Source organism: Condylostylus longicornis, unplaced genomic scaffold (genome assembly GCF_029603195.1).
Source record: "Condylostylus longicornis isolate FDR11 unplaced genomic scaffold, ASM2960319v2 ptg000013l, whole genome shotgun sequence".
NCBI lineage: Eukaryota > Metazoa > Arthropoda > Insecta > Diptera > Dolichopodidae > Condylostylus > Condylostylus longicornis.
Window position 1 is genome coordinate 11,833,726 of NW_026577982.1, and position 23,919 is coordinate 11,857,644.

At 24.9% G+C, this 23,919-nt stretch overlaps 1 protein-coding gene across 7 annotated transcripts in view; it reads left to right on the plus strand.

Annotated features, from left to right (window-relative positions):
- Window positions 1-15,091, plus strand: part of LOC129605271 (partitioning defective 3 homolog) — a 40,914-nt gene extending 25,823 nt beyond the window's left edge. For 2 of the 7 annotated variants that reach the window (XM_055514912.1, XM_055514913.1), the window contains exons 2-10: window positions 4,287-4,727; window positions 4,864-6,375; window positions 6,434-6,640; window positions 6,717-7,237; window positions 7,303-7,497; window positions 7,592-8,130; window positions 8,209-8,722; window positions 9,047-9,142; window positions 13,413-15,089. In XM_055514912.1, coding sequence (XP_055370887.1) covers window positions 4,554-4,727; window positions 4,864-6,375; window positions 6,434-6,640; window positions 6,717-7,237; window positions 7,303-7,497; window positions 7,592-8,130; window positions 8,209-8,722; window positions 9,047-9,142; window positions 13,413-13,902 — 4,248 coding nt within the window. In that variant the 5' untranslated portion in view covers window positions 4,287-4,553 and the 3' untranslated portion in view covers window positions 13,903-15,089. Of the gene's footprint in view, window positions 1-4,286; window positions 4,728-4,863; window positions 6,376-6,433; window positions 6,641-6,716; window positions 7,238-7,302; window positions 7,498-7,591; window positions 8,131-8,208; window positions 8,723-8,850; window positions 9,003-9,046; window positions 9,143-9,263; window positions 9,472-11,611; window positions 11,757-13,412 lie in introns of those variants that run through there. The other 5 variants (XM_055514918.1, XM_055514917.1, XM_055514914.1 and 2 more) reach the window with 5 other exon arrangements.
- The last annotated feature ends 8,828 nt before the right edge of the window (window positions 15,092-23,919 follow it).

A 23,919-nucleotide genomic window follows, 5' to 3' on the forward strand; every position in this document is an offset into this window, starting at 1 on the left:
ACTTAAAATAGCGGCGCTTATGTTATGATTTTTCTCTATATAAAGTTTCTATTTTTTCGAGATTGCTCCAATTATTACAACTAATGAAATGCATAGTAAAAGCCATAAATTTTAAATTGTAAGAAAAAAACTGGTAAACAATAAATGTAAAGAAAACAGAACGAAAAAAAATAAAAACAGTCCCACCCGAATAAATGATTTTTCTAACATGGTAATAATTTTACTAATGAGGTCAAATTATCTGAAAATGGAGCGTTAAAGCAATTAAACTTTTAAGAAAATAAAAACAGTTTTCTTATGCATTTTTTTCTTTTTGGTTTTGGTATCGTCATTTTGTTGGTATTAAAAGTTATTGTTGTTAATTGCTCTCTAAAATAAAAGTTAATGTTTTTTTTTGAATTTTATGCAATCTCTTTAGTTTTAGAGTGTTTTCTTTTTTTTTTAATATATTTTGTTTGACAAACGATAAGACTTTATTTAAGTAAATTTAAAGTTCAAGTTTTTTTAATAATTAGTGTTATGTATTTTATCCAAAAAAATAAGTTACGTTGGTAACACCTAAAAGTTTCACTTTTGTGTACAAACTTGAACTAATACATTCCGAATTTGCTTCTGAAAACTTGCTAAATCCTCTTTTAAAAATTTGTGTATTTTGAAACAAACTTTTTGAATATTTGTGGTCTTGTTCAAAATAATCATTTCGAAATGTGTTGAACTTTAATAATATTGAAACCATCAAATTTAATATGGATATTTTTTGGTTTGATTAAAGTTTGTTGAATGTTTGACATGTAAATGTTCGTTTGACTTGATGTATAATTGTTGATTTTGTTTGAAAGAAAGAAGAAAAATTGCAAATTAAAACATATCAGACAAAAAACGGGAAGCATGAGAAATATTTGATGCCCATAAGGGCGAAGACAGACATATAAGGTGTATATACAGTTTGAACATACAAGTTTTAGTTTTACGATTACTGTTTGATTGTAAAATCGTTGCGCGTCCATTTAAGCAAGTAAACCATTGCGTTAATTCAAATCTATCTGCCAACTAAAAATTACAAACTGTTTGATTGCTTATAATTGCATGCGATCATACAGTTGCATGTGTGCATCAATACATGAGAAATTCAGCATTTCCACTATTGGACCGCATAATTCACACAATTGCACTTTTAGAATAATTTTACAATGAAAATTCTAAAATTTATGTTTACCTTGATATTATTAACTTATCTTATAGTTGAATGGCAAAATTATTAATTTTTTTTTTAGTTTTTATTGCATTTTATGAAATCTACACGAGTGAATCATCCATCTTGATTTTATTTTATTTTCTCTGTTTTGTACTTGTATTGTATTTTGTTTACAAAAAAATGTCAGTTGTTGATTTTGGCGCTATGGTGTTGGTACATTTGTATATTTAATCCTCAAGGTTTCTTCTTTTTATCAATAATTTTAACAGGTAAATAATAAAATTGTGTTGGGTGTAATATGACATTTGATTACTTTTTTCATTTTTATATTAAATTATTTCCATATTTTTAGAATGTAATCAAAAAAAAAAATGTAATCATTTGAGTTATCACAATTGTTTTTTTTTAAATTTGATGATTTTTTTCTCTTATTTTTGTAAACAGAATTTTTTTTTAAATATTATTTTGAGTGATTATTTATTCTTTATTTAATTCTTTTTTTCTCTTGTTTGCTTTGCCAATACTAGCCTTTTGTTTTATTCAAATTTCGTTTGTACATCAATTATATGTTTGCACATGACGTTAGCACAATACATGTTGTAAAAGCGTAATTGTTTTGTATGATCAATACCAATGGCACAGCACATCCTATTCAAAGAAGCATATGTATAGTATGTTTGAGTAACACCAATACATCAGTAAAATTGTGTACGTATATTTAAACATTATTCAATTATGACAGGTTGTAAATAAATCATCAACAGGTGCAAAATATAATTTACTAAAATTTCTGTAAAAATAATTGTGTGGGAATATTTGATTAATCCCTTAAGTTGCGTCATTATTAATATTTTTCTACCTCCGTATACTTATTGACATACTGTGAAATTTTTAATCATTAAAGAGTACATAAGGGTACACAAAAAATTTGAAAATCCATGAATCTGTTTCAAATATTTCTAGATTTAAAATGAACCGAACTACCTAAACAAAATATTGAAATCTTCAAATTTTAAGGAAATTTTCTGAAAATAATAATTGACATTTTAAATACCTATGGATATACCTCCTCTTTTTTTTGTTAAGGATAATAACAAAATTCTTTATAATTCTTTTCATTCATTATATCCGGCATAATCTGTAACAATAAATATGAAAAACAAAGGCTAAAATAAATTCCTATACTTTTTCTTTTGTTCTACGCTCAGACAAGAATTCTTAAAGGATCTGAATTGAAAGAAAAAAGGAAAAATATTGCGGTTGGGGTACTAAACATCGAATGAATGATGATGGATGAATCACGCAACGGAATGTGCGAATAAAAAAATAATAATAAATTGCTTTTGTAAGAAAAAAAATCTTTACATTTTTTTTCATATTTTTTTTTTTTAAAGTTGCATTCTTTTAAAAAAACTTCCATAATACAATTAAAAGAACTCTGAAAAAGAAAGGATCATACCGAAATTTTATATTATTTATCCACAATGCAGGGATTGCATTAAATTCAAAAGAAATATTTGAGATTTTATACTAAGAATTCGGATAAATGTTGTAAAAGATAAACACACTCTATTTGAGTTGAGTTAGTGTTAAAAACACTAAAAGAGAATTTTATTTAATTATGTGTAAAGAATACATTCTAGAGTTGTCTTCCTCTTAACCCTAGAATGTTATACCCCAGAATGCTGATATTTTTCTGTTTGCCTTTTAATTACTTTTAATTATGTACATTTGTATTAAGTAAGTTAAATACTCTTCAAAATTAAAGGTTAATTTTCGATTTAATATAACAGAAATATTGGAAATTTGATTAAATTTTTGAGATCGAATGATCATCAATCGTCAATATTTGAAAAATTATTATTCCGAGAAAGCTGTATGTAGCTTAAAATACATACATATGTATGTACGTAAATATAAGCTCAATGTTGCAGTTGTAAATTATTACTGATTTATTTGTTGAATCAGCTGATCAGCATTGCCTTTGTATCTCAATCAAAATGTAGTGTAAAATCAGATAAAACGTAACTGTGATCATATTTGACACTTTTACACTGAAATGTTTTTTTTACTTTTATTTACATATACAATGTATATATATATAATATTATATATGTAACACGTCTGTCATATATCTACAAACGTCCATATTTGTTATTTGATATTTGATTTAAAATATTACTCTTTGTTTATTTACTTGAAAAATAAATATCATTTATTTTGTCTACAATAAAGTGAGTACATGTGTATATATATCATATGTTCGATATTACATATAAATACATTCATATATGAACGGGTGTATGTATATTATGAAAATAAGAAAATTATTAAACAAACATGTCGCTGGAAATGCTATGACAAAATGTAAACAAGTCATGTGAATCTAATAACCTTGGAATGTTGCTAAACTTTCATGTTTCTATTTATATTATTATGAGATTTAAACGTTACAGCTACAATATAGAAAATGTATAGAATATAAAATGTGATATAAGTTCAGTTAGGTGTTCATTATGGATTTGTATATGTTTTAAAAGGTGTAATTTTTAGAATACATAAATGCAATGCAGACAGGTTACAGGCAGAGTAATTAATCTTTATTAAATCACATAAGTATTATTTATTTAATGAAAATTGTATTATTGTCTTTTCATCACGATAAAGAATTCTTTTTAGAATGAATATAAAGGAGACAATTTAAAAAAGAAATCTTAATTTAAAGATATCTTGATAAAAGATAAAAATTGAAGTCAACAATAACAAAGTACACACTTTCTTAAACCTCGTATGTAAAAAATTATAATATTACGTTTTCTATACGTAATAAGCATTACAAAAAAAAATTGTAATAAATTTTAAAACAATTTTTGTTGACAGAGGTTAAAAATTTCAAAATAAATTAAACCCTAATCTTACTTATGTAGTAGATTTACTACCTAAGCTAGTTTATTTTATTAAGCCGAAAAATATGCAAAATTTTCAAAACACAAGACTTAATTACAAAATAATAAGACTTAACACTTATCAAAAATTTAAAAAAATAAATAAATAATTAATTGAAATTTTTGTTCATTTAAAAAATATGAAGAAAATGTCAAAAATAAACTAAAATGGAACTGTTCTATATAGAAGACTGGCTTCAAATGCCAGTAAAAGGTCTTAATCCAAATACTTGTTAGTTAAAATCCAAATCCAAATAAAAGAACCAAAGTGTTAATATTTAAAAAAACCTACATACTTACATAAATAATTTTTTAAAATAATTAAAAAATAATTTGACAAGAGAGGAAAAAAATTCTTGAGAAACCAAAAAAATTGTCATTTTAATAAATTACTTAAATAAGAGCTATTAAAAATGTTCGATATACCACCAAAATGTCCAGCTTTAGCTGATAAATTAACTGGTATATTTGGTTGGCGTGCCACATATCGTGTTTCACAGAAACACAAAGGTCTTCAGCATACATATTTGCAGAAGTCATACTCAATGACACTGCCTTCTAAAGGATCTAATGGATCGTTTTGTAAGGTAAAATTTAAAGTGTAAAATTCATTATTTCCCGGTATAAAATTTGATGCAAAATTGTATTCCGCAATTATTTAAATCTGAATATTTCTGTATAAAATTATTAATTATCTCTTTTTTTTTTTGTATTTTTTAATAGGAGCCTGATTCATGGGTAGCAGTACATCATTTACAAACACAGTCTGGTATATTAGATCCAGATGACTGCATTGGTGATGTAGCAGATGATAGAGAACAAATTCTTGCAAGTTTTGAAGATTCTGGGCCAGACCCAGGAGTTCAGCAAGGTGGAGGAGATGGTGCCAGTGGAAGTTCGTCTGTCGGAACCGGTAGTCCAGATATATTTAGAGATCCAACAAATCAGGATGCAGCGACACGAACAAATGCATCTAGTGCATCTACACCTCATATTGAGGTAACAAGCACTACATCCAATGGATCACATACAGGACTTGGTCTACAAGTTCGTCGCAGTAGTGATCCAAGCCTAATACAAACTCTTCAAACAGCTGATAATGTTACAAATAAGAGATGGTCAGCTGCAGCGCCCGCTTGTGGTTCGGAATCAGCTGAGCGAATATTAGATAAAGTAGGTTATTTATCACCACAATGGGAAGAAGAAGATGATGCTCCTCACAGTTATACTAGTATGCATAATAGTTTAACAACACCGGCATTTGCTCGTTCTGGGCGGTTATCCATGCAGTTTTTAGGTGATGGTTCTGGTTATAAATGGATGGAAGCAGCGGAGAAATTACAACATAATCATTTACCTCACCATAATCACCACAATCATCATAATCATCACACAAGTCCATATTCTTCATATAATGCACATAATCAGCAAATATTTACTTCCAAATCATTACCTAGAGAGAGTAGCAAGCGAAAAGAACCCCTAGGGCAAGCATATGAATCTATTCGCGAAGGTGAAATGCTTTTAATTACAAATGAATATGGTGGAAAATTAGGTTTGACTGCCATTCCTGATAGAGAATTTGGTGGTTTATTGGTGCAATTTGTCGAACCCGGAAGCAGAGCAGAACAGGGACGTTTACGGAAAGGTGATAGAATTTTAGAAATTAATGGCAATAAACTAGTCGGTTTAGCTGAAGATAAAGTTCAAGAATATTTACGGAAAAGTTTAACGGCAAGTGAACTTAGAGTGCGAGTTATTAGAGCAAATAAACTATGTGGCCATAGCAGAAAAGACTCAAAAGTTTCAGAAATGGTAGAGGTGGGTGAAAAATCAGTTGGTACAAAAGTAGCGACTGTTTCACCCACGAAAAAAATTCCAGGAGCGCAAGTTGGTACTTCATTACAAGTTGCAAATACTCGAAAATTAGGGAAAAAAATTGAAATAGTGTTAAAGAAAGGCCCGCAAGGGCTTGGTTTTAGTTTAACAGCACGCGATAACCCTGCTGGCGGACATTGTCCTATATATATTAAGACGATACTTCCAAGGGGAGCTGCAATTGAAGATGGAAGACTAAAGCCAGGTGATAGACTATTAGAAGTTGATGGTCTTCAAATGGATGGAAAATCTCAAGCTGATGCAGTAGCTTTATTTAGAGCAATTCAACCAGGTTCAACAGTCAAAATAATAGTTTCTAGACAGCAAGAATTAGCAGATGCAGAAGAAAAAGAAATTGTAAGTAGTAAATTAGTTCAATTAAGGTTTAATAAAAATTTACTTTCGTTTTAAAAAGATGTTGACAAATGAAGAAATTGATAACAAGAATAGCTCTCCCCCAAAACCACCAGCTCCAGTATTTCCAAATAATCACTCAAATTCAGAAAGACAAATGGCGTCTCAAGCTAATGCTAATAATTCTAAAAACGACACGATAATTGGTTTCAATATAAGCAACGATCAACATTTTATTGACGGTGGAAACGAATCTGCAGCGTCTACCGTAAGTTTTTTTTATTTTTATCGTTTGTACATTTCTGATATAACTAAACAAATAATTTTCGTTTTAACTATTACAGGATAGCATACAACCAGGAAGTGCATGGCGTCATCGGGAAGTCTTAACTCTTCACATACCAGTACACGATACAGAAAAAGCAGGGTTGGGTGTTAGTGTTAAAGGCAAAACTACTTCCGCAAATAGCTCAAGTGGCAGTAATAAATCAATGAAGCATGATGGTGACCTAGGAATTTTCGTGAAAAATGTGATTCATGGCGGGGCAGCTTCTCGTGATGGGAGATTGCGTATGAATGATCAACTTTTAAGTGTTAATGGCGTCTCATTGCTGGGTCAGAATAATGCTGAAGCTATGGAGACATTACGAAGAGCTATGCTTCATATACCCGCTAAACACCCAGGAGTAATAACCTTGACTGTTGCAAGAAAAATTGCTAGATCTCAAAGTTCTGGGGACATTATTGAAAGAGAGAGTTTGCAAGAATCCAGGGAGACCCTTGATAGTTCTAACAATAGCGAAAATTCAGGTGCCACTGTTATTTATTTGAGTCCAGACAAAAAGGAAAAACAAGATAGTGATAAGTAAGTAGTTGGAAAAAAATAATTTCGAATAAGATAATTTTTCTATGCAAATACAATTGCCTTAGATTAAACAACCCTTTGTTGGAGCGCTTATCAAGTGGAATCTATTCTTCAACTTCAAAACAACGTCCTTCTACATTGTATACCCATGGTCTACGTAATGACAGTTACTTTATGGCTACAAATGACTCATGGACTCCAATGAAAGCAAGGAACGATTCAGTATTTATGGAGGATGAACCAGAGCCTCCACTAACTCCGTAAGTTTTTGTAGTGTTTCTAGTTGTATTTTGTTTTGTTTTTTGTACATAAATAAGTGAAAGTGTCTCTTCTAAATAATTTTTTTATAAACAGTCTTTTATCCCAATTGAACGATTCTGTATCTAACCAAAATTCTAGTAATCCATGTGATGCCACATATTCATCTCAACTTAGTTTAGACACCAATACTTCAGCAGAAGCATTTAGTAGAGATGCAATAGGGCGTAGATCTATTTCTGAGAAACATCATGCCGCTTTGGATGCTAGAGAAACTGGTACTTATCAAAGAAATAAAAAATTAAGAGAAGAAAGAGAGCGAGAGAGACGACTACAGCTAACGAAATCAGCTTATATTAGTGGTTCAATTGAATCATTAGCAAAAATGGCAAACGAATTGAAGAATCGCAATGGACAATCCGATTTAACTGCAGAGGCTTTGGACAAAATTGGTGAACTAGGACCATCTTTAGGTTTGAAAAAATCTTCCAGTTTAGAATCATTACAAACGATGGTACAAGAAATTCAAATGTCTGAAGATATTAGAACTGGACCTAGTGCATTAAAAGCTCCAAGGGGCAGAGGTAGGGAAGATAGTTTAAGAGCGGCTGTAGTGAGTGCGCCAGACAAAAACAGTAAGTTTTATTAACGGCTCTTGAACTAATAATATTAAAATAATTGACAAAATATCATTTTTTTTGTTCCTATTGTAGAACCTAGAAAGCATTGGCTTCTTGAAGATGGTGGTGATTCTGAGGGTGGATTTTCACATCGTAACGGACCTTTCCAAAGTTCTCTGAATGATGGAAAAAGTAAAAGCAGAGCGAAAAAACCGAGCATATTACGTGGTATTGGTCATATGTTTCGATTTGGAAAACACCGTAAGGATGGTGTAATGCCAGTTGAAGCAAACAATGAGTTTACTTCTGGTTTACCACCGCAACTTCCTTCAGCTCATAAATTACATCAACAACAGCAACAACAGCATCAGTTACACCATAATCAGCAACACCACCAACATTTAAAAAACACAGAACATCAACAACATTCGAATAATCAACATCAAAGAATGAATGGACATCATGTACATAATTCTGATAATAGACCAAAGGACGGACCACCGATTTACCAACCACCACCACCGCCTAACGGTATTCATCAACCTGAAATTTTTACTCATCGTTATCAACATTATGTTAATTTTGAAGAATTACAACATCAGATAAGGTAGGAATTGCATGTGGTTTCCCGTGTGTGTTCATCATGATTTATAATATGTGTTTTTTTTTTCATTTTTTTTTTCTTTCATCTCTTTATTGCTTCACCAATACATATTCGAAACGTTAATTATACAGTTATGTTTGAAATGTCAAACTGTATACGAAACAAAAAGCATTATTTCCTTTTTCATTTACGTGTGTCTCATTTTTGATTTGTGTTTTGAAAAAAAATTTTTTTTTTTTGCTAAAAATTATTTTTTGTTCCCTATTTCTATCTCTTTCTTTTTATATGAACGCGTCAAATTTTTTGTTTTGATGTGTATGATTATAGCGAAGAACCAAACGATGATGATGTTTTATCAGAATCAATATTAGAAAGTATGAGGCGTCAAGTTATGATACAGCGAAATAAAGTTGAATTAGAAAGGTAAATACACAAATTACACGGTTTTTTAAAACTGTTTTTCATATACTTGTTATTTTGTATGTTTTCTATTGTGAAACTAATTAATTTTTATGCGAAATTTTTGAATTTTTTTTTTTATTAGATTTGAGAAATGTTTTAATGTAGATAGAAGAAAAATTAGAAGAAAACCTAAATTTTATCGAAAATGCGCCAAAATTTTGGAAACGAACTGAAGTATTGACATTTTAGTATAATTGTAGATGAGTAATTATTTATAAATACTTGAGTAAATTAATTTCTGGAGATTTATGCAACTGAAAAAAATATTAAATATTTTTCTCACTAAATTTAATAACAGATTAGTTACGAATTTTTTTTCTTAAGAATTGAGAATTTCCATTATTTCCATTACCCCCTCAAATTGTTATTTAATTTAAAAAAAATTTACCCTACAAATTTTTATAAACTTTTGTAAGTTATTGTGTAATAAAATATTTTACCAAAAATTTTACAAATTCACCTTGTTAATTAATTTAAATAAAATTAAAAAAAGTTTGAATGCCAAAATCTTGTTATTAATTTTTTAATTTGTAATATGAACCACGATTTTGTTTTATGATGTTTATGATTTTCATATGATTTACATGAGGAAGTATGCCAAACCCTTTTTACCCAAAAGGGTTCTATTAATTAAGTATACAGAAAACTGCACAAATAAATTATAAAAAATTTGCAAAATAAAGTTGCCTTTTTTTTTTTTTTTGGGATTTTAATATTAAAAATGAGCCTTTACCAACTGAGCTTTTTGTGAATATAAATTACTCTTGAACATTTGTGACTTTAAATAATCTTTTGATTAATAAATATTATGTCAGATAAATTATAACGATTATTTGCACAACACTTTTTAGTTTAGAATTAAAATTATTTAACAATTAATTCTAATTAATGTTTTATAAAGGATATATAAAAAAAATAAGTTTAAAAATATTGGCTTTGGTTTTAATTTTATTAAAAACTCACAAAACAAAATCACACTACACAGAACACAGGGTGTTTGAACCTCTTTATATTTTCGGTGAGAGCCAAATAATTATTGAAACAAAATTTGTAGTAATTTTAAAAATATTGGTGAAACAACAAAATATTGAATTAACCGAATTGGTGATAAACCAAAAATTCAACTTATATTCAAAAAAATTAAAGTAGGCATTATAAATTTTGTTTTTTTTTTTATGAAATAATTTAAAATCATAGTATGTTTTTAACACAATTTATTATTTTCATTAATTAATTATTTATTTAAATTGGCACACTTACACTTTTAGCACAATTATTTAAAATTTTAATTCACCCTACATATTATTTTAAAAAATATGATAAAAAGTAATTGTTTATCAGGACATAAGTAAAATATTATACATAAGTATGTACATATAATTTTGTATAAATAATTTATAGAAAACATTTTATTCAGGTATAAACTATGGTATATAAGAGTTAATGTAAATATTTTTAATTTTTATAAATGTTAATTGTTATACAATATGTTTTTGCGATATAAATGAATGTATGATATGCGGGCATGATTTTTTTGTTATAAAAATATAAAACTGTTATAACATTATACGGCGCTTAATATTTGAATGATTAAAACAAAAAATAATTATTCAGTGTAATAAGGCAAGGATCTGAATAAAGGAAGCTAAAATTTTAATGGGATCAGGCATATTATATTCAGGTATATTTTTATTTAATATATAGTTGTTGTATTTTATGTTATTTAAATGCACTAACAAAATACAATAAAATGCACTTCTGATAATATTGTTTTATCGTTTTAATAAATTTATGTAAGTTGTGTTCAATTTAAAATGTTATTTATCGTCAAATTTACTTTAAAAAATTTTTCTATTAAATGAAATTCAAAAATTTCTGGGAATTAATTAAATGGTAACCTTAACTTTGACTTCTAAATACTAAAACTCTGATTTCATTTATTTTTTTTCAATGTTTTTTATGTCTTGTAATTGCAAAATTTTTTGTTTTGTGCAATATTAATATTTGTTTGTGTCACATTTAATGTTTTTCCGACTAATAGGATAGTGAAATACATATTTAGAAATTATTGCAGGATTTTTACTATATTTTGTTTACGACTCCTTTTTGAGTAAACCTGAAGAGCTTAAATTGAAATTTTCAAATTTTGTATTTGAAGAAATTTTAATGCTTCAAATTAAAAAATTAATTTAAGTATTGTTAGAAATCATGTTGAAATTGTTAAAATTTACTCTGGACTTTAATTTAAATTAAGAAATTTAATAAAAAGCCCAATTATTTTATACAAAGGTTCAATACTTCAGTTTGCATTCGATTTTACTCAATCAAAAAAAAAAATAAAATAAAATTATGTGAAAAATATTTATTTATTTTTGTTTTATCAATTTTTTTTTTCATTGAATTTAAATCTTTTTTTTTTTATCATTTTAGCAATGCAGTAGAATTTTTGACTTATTTTCAATAGTATATTCAAAATTGAATTTTGACAAGAATAAAATTTTTTAAATTAAAACTTGCGTTGTATATTGCCATCTATTCTATGCTTATAATTTTGTGATTTTATTTTTAAAAAAAAATATATTTTTGGTATTTAATTTATTTATTTTTTTTTTTGTATAAATAATCTTTGTAAAAATTTATACATTGTGAAACTAACAACAAACTGTCCAAATATGTCTGGCATTTTACATTTTTACAATATTATTCGATAAATTTACAATACTAGTCTAGCTACTTATAAATAATTAAATTTTACAGACGTTTGTTGTGTGTTTATTTTTTATGTTTAATTTAATTTTGAATTTTACATTTTGTGATTTTGTATTTTGTTATGTAGATTTTTTTTGTAGTACTTATGTATATATATATTCACTTTTTAGACAAACTTATTTAATTACATATTATGTGTTAAAATTATTGTAAATAAATTATACAGAATAATAAAGATGTTTTCTTTCCCACAAAATTTCTAAAATTTATCTGAACAAAAATTCATTGTTGTATTTCGTTAAGTTAATGAATAATGCAATTAAATTTTTCTGTAAAATTCTGGGAGAAAATCAATATTTTCGGAATATTAGATGAAAAATTTGAAAAAAAAAAGGTCAAAATTCATAAGGAGAAAGCAACTTAATATTTTAATTGTATAATTCTTTTGAAAAATGAATGTTAAAGGTAAAAAAAAATAAAATAAAATTTTTTTAGGAATCATAATGCTTATATATAGATTTTAAGATTATTTTGGAATATTTTCTCTCTATAGAACTCCCTTTCGAAAAAATGTGTATGTGTGTTGAAAACGATATTAAGATGAAAGAAAAACTAACAATACATTTTAAAAATACTAATAAACGAATAACAAACACAAAATTTACTCATTCTATCAAGTTTTCGACTGAATTGAGGATATTTTAAATAATACAACATGCTATTACAAAATATCGGATGAATTGCTTAGGCCAAGCATCAATTATGCAAATTATGAAAAAATATTGCGCCAAAACAATCATAATTTGGACACTTAAAAGGCGCCTATCGGATTGAGTAGCAAAATAAAATAATAGCTGTTGTAAAAATTTAAAATTTTCCAATTGTTTAAATTAAAAATTTTATGTTTAATTTTTTTAAAATTTTAATTTTTTGTAATTTAAATAAATTATTTTCATTCTGAATTTAATTACCACTGTCTTTATGAATTTTTATAAAACACAGTGCAGTAATATTTTACTTTTTTAATTCAAATTTGATTTATTGTTTTTAATCAATATAGTTTTTAATTAATAATTCTCATAATTTTTTACATAAGATTTCTTTACAACGTTATCCACTGGGGACGAACTCTTAAAAAATCGCGATATTTCATATACATTATACATGTGTGCACATAATATGTGTGCATTTTCAAGCTTGTTATTTTTTTTTAATTTGATTCTATCGTGAAAATGCTTTTTAAAAATTTATAGATATTTTTAATTTTGTTTTCCAAATTTGATATTGTTTCTTTTTCATTTTCTTTTATCCCTTGCGTACTTTTTGATTTCAATATCTAGAAAAGCTTGTTTTAAAATTAAATATTTGATTTAATTTTTTTTTTGAAATTTTAATTTTATTTATTACATTTTTTATTAGTTTTTATTTTTTCTTGAATTTATTCAATTTGCCCTTGAATATATTTTATAAACAGACATGTTTTTTTTATTTTATGTGTTTTTTTCTTGTTTCTCATTTCTAGTCGACGCCATCAACACTATCATTCACAACGAAGTGCACGTAGTCAAGATATTAATTTTTCACCAACAAAACATCAACATCTTCAACAACAGCAACAAACACAACTTCATAATTATCCTCAAATACAAGCACAAATTGGTGGCCGTCCAATATCTAGTTATTATGAATATGAAACTGTTCAGCATAATGTTACACCATTATCAGGTAGTGGTCGTTCTGGAAAATTTACTAGTCCCCCACAACGTTCATCTCCATCAAAAAATTGGAAATCATCAACATTAAATGGTTTTCAACAAGGTAATTTAAATGGAAGCGGTCGTAGTAGAGGACCATTTATAACACATGTTCAAATACGAGATCAAAGCCAAATTATTACTACAAATGGTAATTCAATATCAACTGGTCAAAATAATTCAAATCAAAATTTACGAGATAGAGAACCATTATATAATATGAAACCGACACCACAACCTCATGCATCTAAAGTATGACTATAATAGAATAACTTTAATGTATTTATTTAAAGTTATAATAATATAAAATCGAAAATAAAAATGAAAATTTAGCTGGCCTAATAAAATAACGATATACGTTAAATTTAAAACAATAAAATATGAAAAATTCATCAAGAAGTAAATTATATTTTAATATCGTAAATATTAAGCTTTAAGTATGATTATTAGTTAAATTACGAACATATTATTTTTAATTAAGTTCATTATTCGGTATTTTTTCAAATTAATCGCTTTTTTTTTTGTATATACTACTATTCAATTGTTTAGCTGCCATATTTTGAATTTCAATAAATTCAATCAAATACAACCATTCCAATTATTTTTAAATATAATGTTCGATATTCTGGTACTAAATTTATTGAAATTTTTTTTTTTCATTTTCCTCATCTTCTTATTCAAGTATTGCGAACATATTTTTTAAAATCATTACTGTGATTTTCAAAAGGTGGTTTAATTTGCCGGAAATTAAAAATTATATTAAATAAAATGAAAACTTATTAATTATATTCCATATTAAAGAATAAATTTTTAATAAAACTCATATTATATGTAATTTATTTAAAATTATAAATAAAGTTTCGAAAAAAGAATAACGATAGTATATAAAATAATTTTTATTTGTAAATGCAAAATAAAAATAAAAATAAATTAATTAATTTAATATTTTTTTAATTTTTTGTAATTAAAAAATTGTAAATTAATATTTCATATACATAATTAGAAAGTTACATAGATATTATGTTCTATGATGATAAAGATTAACAAAAAAAGAATAAAAAAATTGCTCGAATAAGTAATAATAAGAAGTTTGTGCGCTAATTTACGAAGAGTTTAAAAAATAACTAATCATCTAAGATCAACAATCTCTAAAATTCTATAACAACCACTTTAATTTCAAATATGCTAACAATTCAGTAATTCCATAGTTAAAAATTAACTTTGTCATCACAATATTACTAGTTGTATAAGAATAATATTTAATTAAAATTTTTAACATTATTATAATTTAAAGTATTAATGTATATATAATAAAAATTTAACTTTAAAATAAAATTCTAAAAAATTTCTAAAAATTCTAAAAAAATTTAAAATATTTTCAGTATTTTACATTATTCACATCCGATCCATTTCGAATATTTTTCTCTTATGAACTTTAAAAAATTCAAAAATTCTGCTTTCTAACTATCAAATTAGCGTATCGAGCTGCGTTTATATAATTTATGTTGTACAATGTTAAAATATAATTCAAGTATATACTTCAAATATTTTATTTTGTTTTTTGTAAATCGAACATTTTTAATAAAAATATTTTTTTTTTGTATTCAATAAATTATTATCTAGTGTAATTAAAATGTTAAACAAAATATAGTTATACTTTTAAAACTAAGATGTTTAACTTAAATTATTTTCATCATATTAATTATTAAATTCATTTTCATTAATAACAAAGCAAAATAAAAAAGTAAATTAAAATAAAGAAAGAAAATTTTTGTTTTATCATCACCAACTATCATAAATATTATTTAAATTATATTTAAGTTTTGAATTTGTAAAATATTTAAAATATTTTGTACTTAATTATGTTATCATAAAAATTAATATCATATAATTAATTAAAAAATATTTTGTTAAATTAAAAAATATAAAATATTTGTCTTTAATTAAATAAAAGAAAGTTATATATAAGAAGTTGTATATAAAATTTTATTATTAATTTTAGAAATAAAAATTTATAATTAATTATACAAAAAAGTGAAAATTATGTTGGTTATAAAAAAAGTTAAAGAAAAAAGGAAATACATATAAAATTAAACGAAATAATAATTATAATTAATAAAAAATTATATAATATTAATATGCTAAATTCATATATTTTAGATATTAGTTATTGCAAACTAAGAGAATATTAAGTGTTAAAAAAAAACTCTAATATAAAATTAAAGAAAATTAAGAATAAAATTAAGATATTTAAATGCAAGTATTAAAAAGCAAAATAGTTTTTTTTTTCAATTATTAATTATAAATCAAAAGGTTTATTCAATAATTTATGTTGTAATTTTTGCCGTTTTTGTAGATTAAGAATACCCTCACATTGCATGGAATTATTAGTATGTGTAGTGCGAAAATTTTAGAGTCACTATATTCAGTGCAGCATTAATTGCAGATGGGATTGAGACTATTCCAGTCCAATATTAGAAAAATTATTGTTAAAACATATTAATATTTAATATACTAAAGAACTTTTTGTATACATTATGTTTTATATATATATGTTATTGACATGGAAAAACTCGCTATTGAAATAAATGGTCGTACCTGTAGGAACAATATAAAACAGAAGATACTTAATATAATTTTTTGCATAAATTTTAAAATTATGAAAGATCGTTAAAATCGCCAATTAGTAATGTACTTTTTGTGTTCTTAATAATAATTTCATAAGTATAATTTAAAATTATGATGAGATTAATGACTTTGCTATTATAAATTTTAAAATTTTTATAGTACTTATCTACCTAATTTTTTTAAATAATGATGTGAACCTTTATATTTTTCAAAATTTATGCCTTTTTTTTTGTTTTTTTAAAAAAGTTTATTATCACTTTATAAAAACATGATGTTCAACATAATAAATTTTAATGATTAAATGATTTTTCATGAGTTTACAGAATTTTCAAAATAACTTATTTAAAAAAAAAAAAGTTTTATTTTTTCAACAAAGTTTTGGTTCTTAATTAAAATATTAGAACATATCCTTAGATTCATAAGGAAAATTCATTGTTATCCTTAAATTTTTGTGTTTACTTTATTTTTTTATTATAGAATACTACAATAAATTTTATATATTTATGAGTAAAACGATAAAAATTATGATTATGTAGATGCTTGAAACTTTTTCATTTTAAATTTAAATTGTTGAATAATAACACTAATTGTAAATTAGTAGGAGATCACTTTTTAATTATTTTAAGCTATTTAAGATGTAATTGACTATAAATTTTTTATAAAATTTAATTTTATATGGCATCTTGAATAGAATTTTTAAATATATATATATATATATACTTATATTACATACAAAAGTGTAGGATATTATGAAGAATTTGTGCTATGTAAAGACACCAATTTTCGAAAGCGCTTCAAATTTGATGTAAAATATTTTTAAAAAGGATTATATTCTTACCAAATTTTATTATAGTATTAGATTTAGTATTAAAGCAGCCCGAAAAGTTATTATTAGGGAGTAGTTATATTCCTTTCAAATCCGTGTTTAAGAATAAAAATTTATACATATTGGTACATACAAATAGAACTATTACCGGATCCACAATTAAATACTTTTAATTAACCAATTAATAACAATGAAGTACATTTTATTAATTTAAAACGTAATGGAATAAAAAAGTGGGTAGCTTAAAATCTAATGAAAATTAAAATTTACTTAAAAAATTTACATAATAAAAATTTTGCCTCATATATCCGATAATTTAAAAATCAAATATTTCTTACTCAAAAAAATTTATTAACATAGATAAACTAAAATAAGTATGAAAAAGTTTTTACTCTTTTTCCTATTTCTATTCTGAAAATTTATTAATTACCTTTTAAAAATTACAGAATATAAACAGAATAAATACAAAATATTCTCTATTTTAATTTTATTTTGATATCCTTGAAAATAAACAGATTCAAAGAAATCTCTAGTATTACCAAAAGATTTTAATTTTATAAAACAAAAAAAAAACATCCAAAACTAGAAAGAAAAAACAAGGAAAACAAATTCTATGCTTAGTTGTTCTACAAATTTAATATCATTAATTATTTTAAAGATTAAATTTTTTTGATAAAAAAATTTTACACCCTGAAAATTCTTCGCGAAAAAAAAATCTAAAAATATTTAATTACCATCCTTACAGGATATTAAGTAAAAGGAGAAGAAGGGTAGTTTGAATGAACAAAAAAAAATTTTTTTACAAAATGATGAAAAATTTATTTTTTTTTTGTATTTATTTAAGGATTCTGTTTACGTATAAAATATAAGCGTGGAAATATTTGTTTCTTAAAAAAAATTACTGCTTGTTATATTTTTACTTCCTTTTTGCTTATTAATTTGCGCCTTTACGTTCTCTTTTCTTGATGTTCTCTTAATTTTAAGAAAAGAAACCTAAAAAAGGATTTAAGGAAAAAACAAAAAGTATAAAAATGAAACTTTTTGTATACCTTATGACTTTGAGAAATTTAAAACCAAAAGAAAAAAAAATATTGTAAAAAATCATGATTTCCAGAAAAAAAAAGAAATTAATTGTATAGAAAACGATTTTTACCTATATACAATGAATTATAATAATGATGAAAACGTGGTATTCAAAATTGTTTTTATTTTGTTTTTTCCTGGTTATGGGTCTTCTTAAATTGGGTTGATATAGGTCAAGGATATTATTATGAAAATTAGGAATTATTGTTTTCATTTTGTTTTTCTTTTAAATAATTCTATAATTTTATGAAAATTAGCAAATTTTCAAATTAGTTAATATTTATTTACAATTAGAAATTTTTGAAATTAACTTAAAACTTTTTTTTGTTTTGGTTAGAATCCAAAAGGAGGGTTCATCTTATATTTTCTAATAAATTAATTTTTTTCCTTTTAAAGTTAAAATATAAAATGATTTCTAAGAATATTTATTTAATATTTTTATATAACTTTAAGGATATAATATTTAAAATAAGATAAGTAGTTATAGAGAAAATTGTTTATTTAAGTGTTAAATCTGGGTTAATTCACAGAAGGGTAAAATTAAATACTTTAATATTCTGCATAATTTCATAAATAATTTAATAAAATAGTTGTAGTTTTAGGAATTACAAATGTTTTTTTACATGCATATGTATGTATAAATAAATTTAAGTAAATATAAATTCTTTTTAGAAGAAAATTGTAATTAATATAAATTTTTTGTTTTTGTTTAGCTCTAGGGATAATCAACAGAAACACATCACAAGTCAAAACGTTATTTGAATGTAGAATTGATGTTATTCATGAAATGTTATGAAAGAGAAATACTTGGAAGTTTTATTAAAGTTTTGGGGTTTTATCTTATTTTGTCTTATTTTACTTTATTTTTATTCCGCATTCTTAACACTACAGGACAATTATTTAGGAATATTGTAATATTTTATGTAGAAGATAAAACTATGATCAAAAATATATTTGTGTTAAAATAGATTAGTGAATTTGCTCGTATGTTGCCGATATTTCAAGGTACATAACTTAAGTTCTTAGTTTTCAGATTTACACTTACATGAATTTCTCAAAATATCTTCAACTGCATCGCGTATTGTTACTCGAAGAGTATTCCTACTTTAAGAAGCCTTCTATTGTTCCTTTGCTCTCCAATAAGAAATGTTATACTACTTATTAATATCCTTAAATATTAAGTTTATTATTTATAATTACAAAGAATAATTGATATTATTGTAAATATGTCTATTAATCGTCTATTAATTCAGAAAATCTACTTAGCGATTTTGTAACAGAAACTTAAAATGAACAAAATTTAGTCCCTTAAGATGAGGCTTTAATTTTTCGGTTCATTATCGTGGAATTACTAAGACAATGTCGAATTTTTTAAATTGCGTTGTTTTTAAAATTTAAAATTGTTTTATGTGTTATAACATTTTTGCGCATTCTAGAGTCGAATCTCAGAATAACTTTTCTAAATTATTCTTTATATTATGAATTAACAGATTCAATGACAAATATTTTATACAATACGTTCATTAATAAAAAAAACTGAAACAAGAACAACTGTTCCAAATTTAAAAATATTATTAATAATTAGAATAAAAGCGATTTATCTTATTCGTGTAGGGTGGATATGAAATATGAAAAATTACTTTTATTTAAGGAAAGGATAAAACAAAAAAAAAACAAAACAAAAACCTTATAATAATCTTTTGTATTTAATCTTTTTAATCAGAGTGTGTGAACATCATATTATTAAATTAATTCCATCTCACGAAAATTTATTTACATTATTTTTATTAATATTCTGAAAATTATTTGACGAATGTTTTATTAGTGATGAAATGATTCCAAAACAAAACTCATAATAAGTTTTTAAACCAGTTAGTTTTCATTTCCTTTCTACCAAATATAATACTATAATACAGAGTTGAATATACTTAAGTCTAATACTTCATTGACCTAGTTTTTGCTCATCTTTTTCATACAAACTAAATAAAATTTAACACTCTTGTTTGTACTTATGTATCTATATCTCTATGTACTTATTTTGAAATCCCAGACAAAATAAAACTCTTGAAATGAAAATATTCCCACACTCCATTCTTATGCTTCTCAATGAAGTGCGACAAAAGTTTATTTAAGTTAATAAACATAACAAAAAAAAAAAAAAAGAAGCAAAACAAATAAACGTAAATTTTCAGGCGAAAAGAAAAATAAAAAAAAATAAAATAATTTAAGTAAAATCATTGCGTCACTACAGGAACTAAAATTGTAGCACCAAGCACCATGTTACCACCCCATTTATTTACCAGAAGTGTCAGAATATTCAAATATTGTACTACTGAATAAAATAAGAAAAAATAAAAAAAAAAAACAGAAAATTTAATTTTGTTTTTGTCATGAATAAATAATAGAGAGAATAAAAAAAAGGATTATAGTAAAAAAGGATATACAACCGGTATACCTAAGCACATGTGTACATTACTTTCATATACATAGGTAGGAAAGTACGAACGAATGATGATGATGATGAAACACATACTAAAAATGACATAATTGAGTTAAGACTTCCTAGAATGTTTTTTTTGTTTTTGTTTTATATTTTACTCAGCTTCTTTTGAATTTTCTATAGAATAGGTGCTCTGTGATGTAAACTGTGTTTACTTTTCACTCTCTTTATATCAGGGATGCTATATACCAAAGATATTGACCGCGTAACAATTGGATTTTATTTTCTTACATCGAAATGTTGGATCTCATAAAAACAGTGTTTTTCAAGAAATTTTTAGGGAAGGTGGCTAATATGGATCGTATTGTTCAAACAAAGAGGACGAAAGACTCAGTAAAAGCTGGTTGGATTCGAACAAAACTATGTAAGAATTGTTTATATTGCGTTCGCTTGTAACTAATTTTTGAACATAAATCTATATTTTTTTGTAGAGCTTGAACAACTGCTTTAGGTATAATTTTCTGGCCATATGTTTTCTAAAGGCAAATGCATTTTTTGCAGCAGCAAATTAGATTATCTTCTTGGGAAATATTTTCTTCTATGTAATGAAAAATAAATTATGTATGCATTTAATATTACAATATTAAAAATCGGACCATGCACAGTGTTACAAGTTTTTGTTAATGAATAACAGAAATATATGTTATAGGGTCAAACATTAATTTTTTCAACGATTTCCTAAATTTGACTGCAAACACTTGGAATAATACCGAGGCGGTATTTCACAAGAACAAATCTAGTCAAAAGGTCGCCCGCGTGATTTGAAAAATTTACAATCCCTGATATAAAAATTAAATAAATGTGAAACGGAATATGTGTGTGCGTATGTATGAAGTAAATTAAGTTTCACGTGAGTTTTTATTTCGAAATAAACAAGCTTTACGATAAGCAAACAAAATGTTAGCTAATTCAATTTAAAAATTATCCTTTTAACGTTTTAGATAAACAAAACTTAATGCTTAAAGGATGAGAATGGATGCGTGAAATTTTTTTTTATTTTTTTTTTCGCATTTAATTTTATTTTCAATTTCTTTTTTCACAATATTTTTTTTTTTTTTCAATTTTTGCAGATCATTCAGAAAGGAATGGAAATTTTGGGTGATTTAATAAATAAACTTGAAAAATGTATAAAATTCTCGAAATCTTTTATTTAAGAATCATACACATGCTGATTATATTATTATGTAAGAAGGTGTTGAAGTGTTAAATCAAAGAATTAGAAAAATAAAATTGAAACTTCTTTGTAGGTATTCTATAACACCAAATAAGTTAATAAATGGTGCAGATGTGTGTATGTGCTTATTCAGTGGGTTTTATTTGACTTATAGTCTTTCCGTTCTAAAATTTTTTTTTTATATTCATGAGATTTGTCACTTTGATTAAATATAACCAATAACAAAGTTATTGACATATAAAAATCTCAACATTTCTAATGTGTATTCAGTCATCAGTGTTAACGTACGTAAATAAATTACATAAAATGAACACGAAATCTTATTGGGCTTATATTTAAAGAAGAATGTACGCATCAGAATGCTTGCATACATTTTTTTCAAAATTTCTGTTTATAGACTTTTGCATCATGGGTTGACATACGTTTCATTCCCCTTGTCAACAAAGTTTTTCGACATAATATACGGTACGAGTATTTATTTTAGGTAATTAAAAGTATGTCAACCATCGACATACTTTTAATTACCTTTTGACATAAAAATTCGAATTTCGTGTATGACATAGTACACAAAATGCATTCGTTTGAAGCGGAGCATTTGCTAGAAGAGTAACAAAAAATTTTGTGAGAATACTGCATGCATACTCGTGTAAACACGGAACTTACTAATGCTAGTTTTATTGCGTTAACAGAACCAATATTATTTTATACAAAGTTGGCGTTGAAATTTTTTTTTTTTGAAATTCCAATATTATTTAAAATGAATTTTCATAAAAATTCTTTTTAGTTTTCAATAAATTTTTTTTGTGAAAATAGTGAATTGCGAACAATTAATCAAGAATTATAATATAGTGTGGTTCAAAGAGTTAATAGCTAGTTGGATTTTAAAAATATGACAAATTCTTATAACCTTAATGGATTGGAATTAATGATGGTGGATCTTCAATAAAGAGTTGGAGTTGTCTATCTGCTTGGATTATCTACAATTATTTATTGAAAATTTGATAAAGATTGAAAGAATTTGAAAAGGTATGTACAAAACAATAATTTTTCTTTCTTTTTGCATTCAACCAGGCGAGGATTAATTCCTCTTAATATTGAATTATAACTTTTGAATTGTGATTGACTTTCGAAACATGTGAAATAATCATTTTATAGTTCACTAGTATTCAAGCAATAATATTGTCAGAAACTCATGTTGCTTCATATCGTGATATCACCCTGGTCCTTATATAAAATATTTGAATTAACAAATAATTTTCATTGCGCTTAAAATTTTGGTTTAAATTATTAATTGTATTTTTGGTGAATCAGGATTAACGCTAAATTAATATTTTTATAAAATTATTGCCAATTTGTCGCTTTTCTTTTAAATTTACAAAAGTGTATGATTTATTTGAAATACCGAGCCCAAGGGAAAACAATGAAAAACAAAATGAAAAATTACAAAATTTATTAAAAATTTTTCTTTTAAATACAAAATTTTCATAAATTATTTTTCTTCCATTTCTTCCATTTCTATGAGAGTATCTTTATATCTTTTCTGCAAGAAAAATGTAGAATTATCTTTTACAATTTAAGAGAAATTTTTTATTCACAATAAAAATTTGAAAATAGAAATTATTGACAGTATTTAAGCAATAATTTATGGAAAAAGCAACAGCTGCTTTGCTTTGAAATAAAAATGAAAGAAAAGAAAAGCAAACGATTTCTTCAAATTAATCAATATTTTAATAATAAAGGACAATATTTTAATAATAAAGGACACCTTCATTCAATTTTGAACCTCAGTGTTTCAAAAAAATTCTGGTAAGATTTGCAAGAATAGCAATAGCAATTTATGAAAGTTTCTTCCAGTGAACATCGTAAATTATTGGCATTCGGGAAATATTGCTAATATGCGATGTTTATAACATATTTTATGAACAAAAAACTAAAATCATATTGGAATTAAATCCACAAACTCAAAGAATCATCTGCAATAGAATAGAAATAAATTTATAGAAGAAAATTTAAATAAAACCGAACAATATTTGCTCTTAGTGGATGAAATATCTGAAGATAAGG